General features: G+C 35.3%; 2 protein-coding genes across 2 annotated transcripts; both read left to right on the top strand.

Annotated features, from left to right (window-relative positions):
• The first annotated feature begins 1,192 nt into the window (after positions 1–1,192).
• On the top strand, positions 1,193–3,557 carry LOC143228199 (uncharacterized). Its single transcript, XM_076459507.1, has 2 exons — positions 1,193–1,538; positions 1,994–3,557. The coding sequence occupies exons 1-2, from the start codon at positions 1,524–1,526 to the stop codon at positions 3,110–3,112; spliced, it is 1,134 nt and encodes a 377-aa protein (XP_076315622.1). The 5' UTR covers positions 1,193–1,523; the 3' UTR covers positions 3,113–3,557.
• Positions 3,558–5,889: 2,332 nt separating this feature from the next.
• On the top strand, positions 5,890–10,332 carry LOC143228198 (uncharacterized). The gene is made up of 2 exons (XM_076459506.1): positions 5,890–6,063; positions 8,860–10,332. Exons 1-2 carry the CDS (start codon positions 6,028–6,030, stop codon positions 9,664–9,666), a joined length of 843 nt encoding a protein of 280 aa, XP_076315621.1. The 5' UTR covers positions 5,890–6,027; the 3' UTR covers positions 9,667–10,332.
• Positions 10,333–12,497: the final 2,165 nt, after the last annotated feature.

The raw sequence follows: 12,497 nt of genomic DNA, 5'->3' as shown, positions 1-12,497 counted from the left end.
GATAGACACTACAAGTGAAGGTATTTTAGTAATGTATGCATGTCATCCTGATAGACACTACAAGTGAAGGTATTTTAGTAATGTATACATGTCATCCTGATAGACACTACAAGTGAAGGTATTTTAGTAATGTATGCATGTCACGTTGATAGACACTACAAGTGAAGGTATTTTAGTAATGTATGCATGTCACGCTGATAGACACTACAAGTGAAGGTATTTTAGTAATGTATACATGTCATCCTGATAAACACTACAAGTGAAGGTATTTTAGTAATGTATACATGTCATCCTGATAGTAATGTATGCATTACTAAAATACCTTCACTTGTAGTGTCTATCAACGTCACATGCATACATTAATAAAATACCTTCACCTATAGTGTCTATCAGGATGACATGTATACATTACTAAAATACCTTCACTTGTAGTGTCTATCAACGTCACATGCATACATTAATAAAATACCTTCACTTGTTCACGTCAGCTTGAGAGACCTTTAAAAAATGTTGCCATTAGATGTTTCATTCGGAACTGAACGATAAGTAGGCTTGACATCTGGCTTCCATTTTATGTTATCTGTGTATTTTATATGTATTTATTGTTTTTCCTTGTTATGAATTATGATTTTCTTACTTTTACACATGTCTCTAACACTATTTCACGTTGATAAGCATAGCACTTGCATTTCTTTACAAATTTTTGTTTCAATTTGTTTTGAGCAAAAAACGTATATTTTGTTATTAAAGAAACCTGGTGACGGTTTTATTACTTTTTGTGTTGTTATAAATAGTTTTATAGTGTAGACCTCAACAATTGGATAACTTTATTTTCGTCTTGGGTTACGTCAAATAGCTATTTGTAATTAGATCATGGTGTTCAACACTCTGGAACACATAGTAAACTGAAGCCATTAGTCAGAAATATGATGGAAAAAACGAACAAATATCCAAATCTTCTTATTAAATTCATTTTCTGATTGTCACTTCCAGAGGGCAGTGATCGCTTGCAATTATTGAACACAGAGTTTTGCGGCTCTAGGCCAATGCGTTTTTCGAACAAGAATGAAACTTGAAGGTGTATTTGGCACGGGATATCGGAAGGACGCTAGAGGTAATCTATTTTCTATTGTAAACGACCTAATTTTCCCGAGAAGTTCCTCGTGTGAGTTCGAAACAAAACCAGTGTTTCTATCAAGCATTCACGCCATAACTCGAGTGTTACAGTTTCCTGCTAGATATTCAACAACCGATTTTTGACTCTTACCCGAATTAAAGCGAACGTCGACTGTAGCTTCTAATCAGGCCTTTATAAAAAAAATAACGTTAGTACTTAATATGTTCCTAATTTAACGACAAATGTGTCCTAGACCTCTAAGGGCCTACTGACCTGATTCTTTGTACAATCAGACGTAACAAAGTGCAATATCCTAAAGACGAAGGGTAAGCCTACACTATATAAGTACAGGAAGAACAGGGTCTTCCAAATTTCTGTCAGTTGAACGTGGACAAAAGAAGACAGAATGATATCTTGGAAAGTAAGTCCTGCTTTGGAAAGAAACTATATTCCTTTGTAGATTCGAATATAAAGATCGTTATATTAGCAGTATGAACTATTCACAGGGCTTATTGCGTTTCATTTCGCGAAGAAAGATCATAGTGAGCTTTCCTATGTATTCAGGCCTAAATTGTTCTACTTTGATTACAAGCCATAGAAAGCATATAAGTTTGTTAGCCTTAGTTTACATAGATGAATTTTTGTTTTAAATTAAACACTTATACGAAATAGAGAAAAATATCATAACAACTAATTGCATGATATCTTTGGCTTTCTTTGTTTCCTTCCAGAATTATCACAAAACTATGAGATTTACAAAGTTAGTTTACTGTAAGATATAATAATGAAACTTTCATGAATTCTAGCTGTGTTTAAATTTGTAGTACAAGAAATCTCTTTCGCCTGCTATTAATAAATATTTAATTCGGTCCACAGGTGGTAATCGTTTCGACACTGTTCCTTTCACAAACAGTCAGAACGGTAAGAGTAGAAGACAAAGTTTCTGGAATCAAACCTGAATCTTCTGAGAATGTCAAAACAACCTCTGAAAAACGAGGGTATGGCGGATCTCAGATATCACCAAATTACGGAGGGGTTGGACAAGTTCGGTCCTACTTTGTTTTAGGACAACAATCAAATGGATATGGTGAAGGATTGAAGTCCAAACCCCTAACTCCAGGTAAGACCTCAGCTGCAGCTCAGACTCCAAGACGTCCATTATCTGCAACTAGCTACTTACCTGCTCCACCTCCACCACCCAGCTACCCCTCTGCTCCACCTCCACCACCCAGCTACCCCTCTGCTCCACTTCCAGCTGGTTACTCTTATGCACCAACTTCACCTGGCTATTCACCTGTCCCTGCTCAACCTGGTTACTTACCTGCTCCAGCTAAGCCTGGTTACTCTTCTGCTCCAGCATCATCTGCTTCATTCAATCCACCATCTCCGCCAAACTACCCAACATCCACAGTTCCAGCTGGCTACCTTCCTCGTGGTCAGGGGTATCGCACTGTAGTGTTGGTGCCAGTGCAATCACCTAGACCTTACAGAGGTCAACAAGATTTCGGACCCTCTTATCTTTCCCAACTTCCCCGCCCTACGGTACAGTTTCCAGGATACGGGGCACCAGAACCTCAATCTTTGTCTAAGTCAGGGTATAAACCTCCACGGACCATCTCCCAGCCATTACTTTCATATTCTGGAATTAGTGGTTCAAATGAGGCAAATGATAACTTATATGGTGGACCTCCTGAGCCGATTCAAGGTGGAAAGTCACAATTCCCTATAAGAACATCTCCTAACCTTTCAACCTCGTCTAAAGAAACAAAAGCTCCTTCCACCAAATCAGATTACACCCTTTTTACCCAAAATAATAATCAATACGGACGAGGAAATGGTCCCTTCTTTCCAAGAAGACCACAGTTTTTTCAAAGTAGCCCAACCAACAGTCCTTTCTCCTCAGTAAGATATAGAGGAGCCCAGAGGTTTCCCGGCATTCAGTATGATGATGAAGATGGTAACCAAAGTTATTCACAGAGATCACCTTACTTTTGAAACATCAAAACATAAAATAGCCAGAGGATAGCTTGATTTGTTCTGAAAGGTGTTTTGTTTGTTGTTATCCTGTCATGGAACAAATCAAATGTATTTATAAACAGGCTAAGGAATAATTTAGTTTTTTTATAGTAATCAACAGCTCGTAACTTAGGGCGTGAATAATAATTTCAATGATTTCCAGATGGTGAAAAGTATTTTGGTTTCAACTGTGAATCATATTTAATATATATATACATTTCTGAAGTTATCTCACTGCATGCTTGTATTTTGTTGCAATGACGGAAGGGTTCGATTCAGTACATCCTGTCCTGTATTATATTTGAAGGCCATATGTAAATAATAAAAAATACTTTTTATCATTTTGATTGTAGATATTCGATTTCCTACTTTCTACTTTACAGAAATATTTAGATTTACAACAATATTTGTATCCTACGCAATTAATGAAACCGTCTGGAGATGTGGATTCGTTGTAGGAAAATTCTGTAAACTTTTTTTTTTAACTCATGGTTCTCGAATAAAAATTAAAAACATAAAAACGAGTATTCTTCAATGATTATATAACTAATAAGATGCGACAAGAATAAAAATTACGACAGTTTACGCTTGAGGCCCGACATGGCCAGGTGGGTTAAGGCGTTCCACTCGTAATCCGAGGGTCGCGGGTTCGAATTCCCGTTGCACCAAACATGCTCGCCCTTTCAGCCGTGGGGGGCGTCATAATGTGACGGTCAATCCCATTATTCGTTGGTAAAAGAGTAGTCCAAGAGTTGGCGGTGGGTGATGACGACTAGCTGTCTTCCCTCTAGCCTTACACTGCTAAATTAGGGACGGCTAGCGCAGATAGCCCTTGAATAGCTTTGAGGGAAATTCAAAAACAAATAAACAAGTTTATACTTGGTGTGGACCTAACGGAAAATTCTTGCTGTATACACCAAACTTACTATATCATTAAGTCATTTCAGGAGGGTAAACTGTTTGTTTTCTGTTCACAATTTTCGACAAGAAAGAAGATAGGTAGACAACAACAGTTATAGCTTGAACATTTGGTTTATAACACACCCGCGGTTCCAAAGTGTGAAACATGTTTGTGTGTGTGTGTGTGTGTCTGAGACAATGGGACGTGGATCATATACTCTTGGAATGAGCCACAATCCGGTCACGCTAGCCGTTGGGTTACACCCTTAACTGGCCGAAATCTTGTACTTTGGAATTTGCTCCGTGTATTTAACTTAACACTGAGTACGGTACACTATTTATTATGGGAGTCACGTCTCTGTATCATAACAGACCAACACTAGTTTTCTATGGACGCGAGTAAAAGACATGTTTTTGGAAATATGAAACAAATGTTTATTAAGTATATTTCAAAAGGCCATTTGTTTATTTAGTAAACCACTTTCTGCATAGAGTTCCACATGTATCGCGTCTGTAAAAGACAGTAACAGTTATTGAGAGGTGAAGGGCACATATTATATGTCAGTTTCTACCCTACACTGTTTACCATAAGTACATTTACAACGTGTTTTGTTTTAGTGACCATCACGATATCGAGTTGATATTCCATTTTTTTTCACGTATTAGCCAGTATATCAGACTTCACATGGGCTATTGGATTGGTCAACCCAGTGTCCCCAGATCGATCACCTTTGTCATGTAGATGACACATTCACACAACCGCAGAATAAAAAACAAAAGTCTAAAAACGTGATGTCTAGCGCCCCTGCTGGCCTGAAAGACGGTCTTTCACGGCTGCTTTTGGTTAACATAACTATCTTGAAACCACGAAAAGCTATTACAAATATTAACTTGCGGACGTTTTATATACACTTAGATATTATATTTCCTATAGAATTGGTTATTTTATCTCTTTATTATAAAACATCGTTCAGCCACGGTAAACTCCACGTTAGTGATGTTGTGGTTTCAGTTCGTAATGATTCGCGCAACTTTCAAGTCACCGAAATCGACACAATTTTATTCAACCTGACGTTAAAGGCTAAAGAAGATATACGTTTGTAAGTCTTTGTAAATAAGATGTTTGTGTGTCCCACAATCACTATTATATCAGATTCTACGGTCATCATAATTAGTTGTACATTTTTCGTCACGGGTTCTACGGTTGTAATTGGTTGTATATTGTTTTTATCAATTATTAAATGTCCACAGTTGTTTGAATCTTATTTGTTAGATATTTTATATTCACTGTTGTCCCTTCTTTATCAGAGATATAAATAAGAACATAAATGATAATACTAACATTGTTGTTCGATATTCACAATTTATTTTCGAGCTTTGCTATTCTGTCTTTGTTCTTAGGTTTCACGTTATAACATAAACTTTTCATTCATCACTCAATCTTACGTAACTCAACAACAAATGTTGTTTAGGTTTCAGATCCTAACCTGACACGACAACCTCTCTTCCCTTGTTTTTTGTATTTATGGTTAAATATCAACTTAGAATCAAATACATATCTTGTTAAAGAGTCGAACAAGTTCTAATGCGTTATAAATATAAGAGTTGAGAAACTAGGTTCTCCAGCTTGGTATCTCTGGCTCGTGATTAGGTTGGTGTCTTGTACTCGCTGACCCGGATTATCAGCCGGATTGGAAACTTGTTTTACACAAAGCTTGTTTGGCAAGTGACAGGCACTGGTAGGGGTATCGAAACGTAAATCCTAAATTCGGCTCATGAGAGGCTAACCAGGAAAGTTTAACAAAAATAAAAAAGTCCTTTCGTGTGCCTTATCATTCTGTATCTAAAAAAATACAAGTCTCTCACACCGCCAGAGAATACATAGCCTTTGTATATTGTAGCCCGTGGCTATCTGTACACACCGAGAGAGAAACCAGAGTGGCCACTATAAATATAAGTGTAGTGCGGTGGTTTGAGAACAAAGCGAATTAAATATGAAGCCAACAACTATGCTGTATCTGAAATCAATTGTGAGTATTTAAACTTGGTAGAAGACAGTTAGTGGACGTTATCAAAAACTTTGTTTTTTATTTGGTGGGGTTGGTGTTTATACAATTAGTGGATAATTGGAAAATGATTCGATTTTTGCTATGAACCAATCAGTTTTCTTTTATTGATTAAACAGTCACTTCCGTCTGCTATTAGCTGTCTCTCCATCTTTAACGCTTCTATAATCAGTATTAGCTATCCCTTCTTCTTTAACGTTTCTATAATCAGTATTAGCTATCCCTTCTTCTTTAACGTTTCTACAATCAGCATTAGCTGTTCATTCTTCTTTAACGTTTCTATAATCAGTATTAGCTATCCCTTCTTCTTTAACGTTTCTACAATCAGTATTAGCTATCCCTTCTTCTTTAACGTTTCTACAATCAGCATTAGCTGTTCATTCTTCTTTAACGTTTCTATAATCAGTATTAGCTATCCCTTCTTCTTTAACGTTTCTACAATCAGTATTAGCTGTTCATTCTTCTTTAACGTTTCTATAATCAGTATTAGCTGTTCATTCTTCTTTAACGTTTCTATAATCAGTATTAGCTATCCCTTCTTCTTTAACGTTTCTATAATCAGTATTAGCTGTTCATTCTTCTTTAACGTTTCTATAATCAGTATTAGCTATCCCTTCTTCTTTAACGTTTCTATAATCAGTATTAGCTGTTCATTCTTCTTTAACGTTTCTATAATCAGTATTAGCTATCCCTTCTTCTTTAACGTTTCTATAATCAGTATTAGCTATCCCTTCTTCTTTAACGTTTCTATAATCAGTATTAGCTGTTCATTCTTCTTTAACGTTTCTATAATCAGTATTAGCTATCCCTTCTTCTTTAACGTTTCTATAATCAGTATTAGCTATCCCTTCTTCTTTAACGTTTCTATAATCAGTATTAGCTATCCTTCTTCTTTAACGTTTCTATAATCAGTATTAGCTATCCCTTCTTCTTTAACGTTTCTATAATCAGTATTAGCTATCCCTTCTTCTTTAACGTTTCTATAATCAGTATTAGCTATCCTTCTTCTTTTAACGTTTCTATAATCAGTATTAGCTATCCCTTCTTCTTTAACGTTTCTATAATCAGTATTAGCTGTTCATTCTTCTTTAACGTTTCTATAATCAGTATTAGCTATCCCTTCTTCTTTAACGTTTCTACAATCAGTATTAGCTGTTCATTCTTCTTTAACGTTTCTATAATCAGTATTAGCTATCCCTTCTTCTTTAACGTTTCTACAATCAGTATTAGCTGTTCATTCTTCTTTAACGTTTCTATAATCAGTATTAGCTGTTCCTTCTTCTTTAACGTTTCTATAATCAGTATTAGCTATCCCTTCTTCTTTAACGTTTCTACAATCAGTATTAGCTGTTCATTCTTCTTTAACGTTTCTATAATCAGTATTAGCTGTTCCTTCTTCTTTAACGTTTCTACAATCAGTATTAGCTATCCCTTCTTCTTTAACGTTTCTATAATCAGTATTAGCTATCCCTTCTTCTTTAACGTTTCTATAATCAGTATTAGCTATCCCTTCTTCTTTAACGTTTCTATAATCAGTATTAGCTATCCCTTCTTCTTTAACGTTTCTATAATCAGTATTAGCTATCCCTTCTTCTTTAACGTTTCTATAATCAGTATTAGCTATCCCTTCTTCTTTAACGTTTCTATAATCAGTATTAGCTATCCCTTCTTCTTTAACGTTTCTATAATCAGTATTAGCTATCCCTTCTTCTTTAACGTTTCTATAATCAGTATTAGCTATCCCTTCTTCTTTAACGTTTCTATAATCAGTATTAGCTGTTCATTCTTCTTTAACGTTTCTATAATCAGTATTAGCTATCCCTTCTTCTTTAACGTTTCTACAATCAGTATTAGCTGTTCATTCTTCTTTAACGTTTCTATAATCAGTATTAGCTATCCCTTCTTCTTTAACGTTTCTACAATCAGTATTAGCTGTTCATTCTTCTTTAACGTTTCTATAATCAGTATTAGCTGTTCCTTCTTCTTTAACATTTCTATAATCAGTATTAGCTGTTCCTTCTTCTTTAACGTTTCTACAATCAGTATTAGCTATCCTTCTTCTTTAACGTTTCTATAATCAGTATTAGCTATCCCTTCTTCTTTAACGTTTCTATAATCAGTATTAGCTATCCCTTCTTCTTTAACGTTTCTATAATCAGTATTAGCTATCCTTCTTCTTTAACGTTTCTATAATCAGTATTAGCTATCCCTTCTTCTTTAACGTTTCTATAATCAGTATTAGCTATCCCTTCTTCTTTAACGTTTCTATAATCAGTATTAGCTATCCCTTCTTCTTTAACGTTTCTATAATCAGTATTAGCTGTTCATTCTTCTTTAACGTTTCTATAATCAGTATTAGCTATCCCTTCTTCTTTAACGTTTCTATAATCAGTATTAGCTATCCCTTCTTCTTTAACGTTTCTATAATCAGTATTAGCTATCCCTTCTTCTTTAACGTTTCTATAATCAGTATTAGCTATCCCTTCTTCTTTAACGTTTCTATAATCAGTATTATTAGTTGTCGCTTCTTCTTCATTAAGTTATTTATATACCCAATCATTTGTAAAATAAATCCGTGATGACGAGAACCTTTCTTCGTGAACCTGACGATGACCGAAGAAGGTCGAAACGTTGTTCGCTCTTCTTCATAGTGCTTTCTCTACCCATACCAGCCGTTGTTACATATACATTTGTAAAATAGTCGTATGAAACCAATATGTTTCAATCTGAGTGTATTTTATCGACTGTTTTTACTGACAGGTTCTCACAGTTCTGCTGGCTGGTCTCATCAGGGGAGGGGACGTGGAAGAACCCGTAGCTTCAGCTCCTAAACCACCATCACCTGGGTTTTTAAGGTTCTATTTTGCCCAACCAAAGTTTAAACACGGATATGGATACGGAAAACAACCGGAAGGATTCCAAAGTCGGTTGAACCTAGGATCTGACGGCAGACCAAAAAATTTAAACTTTGGGCAACCATTTCAAGGAGGCCAGAAACCCGATGGTCAACCTCCATATGGTGATGCAGAAGGGGGACTTCCACAAGATATACAAAAGCAGTTACAAAGGAATGCCCCTTACTTAGGACCAGGTGCAAGTGTTAGCAGTGATCAACTTCCAAGAGGTCCGCCTGGTGGCGGCAGGCCAGATGTGGCATCTTTGTATGGTGGAGGACAGCAAGATGGCCCACTTCAAAGGCCTCCAGCCTCGTTTCCAAAGCAGGCTTCACCATACTCAGCCGCTATTCAAGGGTTACGTGGTGTATCACTGGGTGCCATTCCCCGTGAAAGTGGACCACAAGGTCGTGGTCCAGGAGCACAGTTTTCGCCAGCAGGCATATCGCTGGCAGCTTTGAAAGGTAGCGCCGAGGACTTTGAAGGCAAAATCAGTTCAGCAGGTGAAGGTGGTAACGGACAACAAAGAGGTTATGGACCACCTCCAAGAGGATTTCCACCAGTAGTTGGACCTCCATCAGACTATTTTAGAGCCCAAGGGCCTGAAAATGGCGTGAAAAATAGAGGTGCAGCCAATCTGCCTATAGGAGTAGCTGGTGTGTACGGAAAATAGCATTTGAAACTCGAATGCTTGTTGTACTAGCAGCTGCAAAAGAAAAAAAAAGAACCGTAAACGCATGAAACTATGCTGTAACTTAAAAGCAAACTATGATTTCATCTGGCATCAGCATTCTTTTCTCAATTTATACGGGCTCCAAGGCTTGAAATTTGTATCTTTATTTAAAATATCTGAAGTCGACAAATCTTTGACACTTCGTTTAAAACAGAAATTTGGTCAACCATAAATATTTTTTTTATTTAAAGAAGAGCTGTGAACTCGGATTGGTAAATAATAATCATAAGAGTGTAATTTGTGATTCAGGCTTTGAGGGTATTGGAAATTGTTGAAAGCCTCATAGTGGATGAAGGAACTGGCACACAACGTGTGTTCCCTTGGAAACGATGACGTAGATGGAGTCAGAGTGAAAATAACTGAACAGCTACTTTGTATAAATGCTCAAGTACAAACATTGTTTGCTCGAACTTCGAAACCATATTGTAAATGATAAAAATATAAATGTTTTACCCATATTGTTTTTACAAATAAGTAAAAACCTATACTCAAAATCAGTGAGTTCTCTCATCTTATTTTTTCCTGACTTGTAATAAGAAAATAATTTTAAAATAGTATAAACCACAGAAAAATATTATTACTGGATGAGTGATAAAACTGTACTTTCCATTGAGAATGTGTTCAAGTTATTAAAGCTATATGTATATTTGACTGTGAACATAAATAAAAATTGTGTTCAATTGATCTATTGCTTAAAATAATGAAAAACTCACAAAAGACAATAAATAGTACGAGTAGACCTAAACCTAAATAGTACTAGTTAGATCTAAGCCTAAAAATACTAGTTATACCTGAACCTAAACAGTACTAATTAGGCTTAATTTTTGGTAGTAAACCTCGTTTTTTCATTAAGTATTCGATGTTTGAGTAAACACTTACATCACTGTCTCAACTGAATCCTTAATTAAGATTTATTATTTTGTATGATATGTCTGAAGTTACGATTTTTCACAGGTAATGCATGCATAATAATAATTTAACTTGTTGCAATCAATATGGTGCAACATGCTGAAAACAATCATACGATAAAAAAACAAGAAACAGTTGTTGATAGATATGCCTATGAATACTAACCAGGAAAATGACTCCTTTTGTTTTCATGAACGCTTGCTCGTCAGAGTGACGTATTTCTCCATAGTCCTGTTATTTAAAAAAAATTAGTGTGTCTGGGTTATCTTTTCAGACATTTTAAACTTGTAGAATTTAGATTTTTTAAAATTGCAACAATATATTTTTTTATAAGTTTAATTTATTCAGAGCAACAGTACAAACTTTTAAACTCGATACGAATACTCTGCAACTTAACAACGGAATGTTTAATCTCTAGTATTTCTTACGGTTGTTGTTTTAAATATCATTTCGTTAATTTTACTATCTGGGTGGGTGGGTTTGACATTTTATGGCGCAAAGCAACAAGGCTATCTGCGCCTTTTACTATTTGTATGACCATTATAAAGTAGAAACAATTTGATAATTATTTTAATTTTGATAAATTTTTGCAGTATCACCTTGCGGTCATTTTGATATTTGATATATAAGGGTCATATTTTCAATGTACCTCGCTGGTACAGCGGCAAGTCTACGGATTTACAATGTTAAAATCAGGCGGTTCGATTTCAATCGGTGGTCTTACCGTATAGCCCGCTGTGGATTTACTATAAGGAAAACACACATACATTCAGTATAAATATCAACCTCCTAATAATACAAGTAAAACTTATTTTTAAACGCAAAGCTTCATAAAAAGCTCTTTGAGCTGTGCCAACCGCATGAAATGAACAATGAATTTGAACGTTATAAAACTTCAAGCTAATCAGTAAACCACCAGAAGCACAAATTTGCCTCCTTTATATACATGTATTCTATTTTCCGTTCTTAAACGGTTAACTTGTGAATTATAAACTTACATTTTACAGTGCTCCAGTGTTAAAGCAAGATCAATATTTTAGCCTATAATATATGTCTAATATAAAATATCTTTTAAATATGGAATTGACTGAAAAACATTCCTCATTTATTTAAATAAAATATGAGAATCTATGAGTTAATTCGTTTCACATAATTATTTACACTGCCAAAATTCTGACTTTTATAAATAAAAATGTTATTTTGACGACTGGAGTTAGTTATTAATATAACACTGATCAGATCAGTTTATTTTCCTAATTCCATACATTAAAACCATTTACTTTCATAAAGGGGTCTCCAATAGCCCGATTATTTCTCATTGTATAAAATGTTCATTTTTATTCAAATAATTCTGTATATTTTAAAAGTAAAAACCAGGTTTATTTGTAAATGTTTTCACCATGCTCGTTATCACAAACATGTTTTATTTATTTTTGTCTAATTCGTCTAATCGGCCTCTGCAAAATGACGAAATTATTCAACACGTGCGAAATGCCACAATATGGTGTTTTACGTCGTCTGCGTCCTTCTCCAAGTTGCGGCCTGTACCTTATTGTCATCAATCAAAAGTGTAGGGTGTAAATTAGAAGTGTGGGAGGAAGTGCGAATTTGTTCGACAGGTATACCCATCACTGCCGTGGTCCTGGTTTCGTCTTAAAATTCTGGAATATCTTGGGCTCTTGATTAAATCTTATAGGTTCTCCTGTTTTTCCTGAGAATAATTTTCCCTTATTCTGATGCATTTTTACTAGGGCAATGTGAAAGCAGGGGCTATCTTTCGCCTCTTCCTGTGCTACGTATTTTAATAGTATCATTTAATGTCAACTTTTGAGACGATAAATCAAAATCTTATTCTATACCTG

The sequence above is a fragment of the Tachypleus tridentatus genome, chromosome 10, assembly GCF_004210375.1.
Source record: "Tachypleus tridentatus isolate NWPU-2018 chromosome 10, ASM421037v1, whole genome shotgun sequence".
NCBI classification, from domain to species: domain Eukaryota; kingdom Metazoa; phylum Arthropoda; class Merostomata; order Xiphosura; family Limulidae; genus Tachypleus; species Tachypleus tridentatus.
Note: the sequence above shows the minus strand (reverse complement) of the source record. Positions and strands in the feature narration are given on the sequence as shown.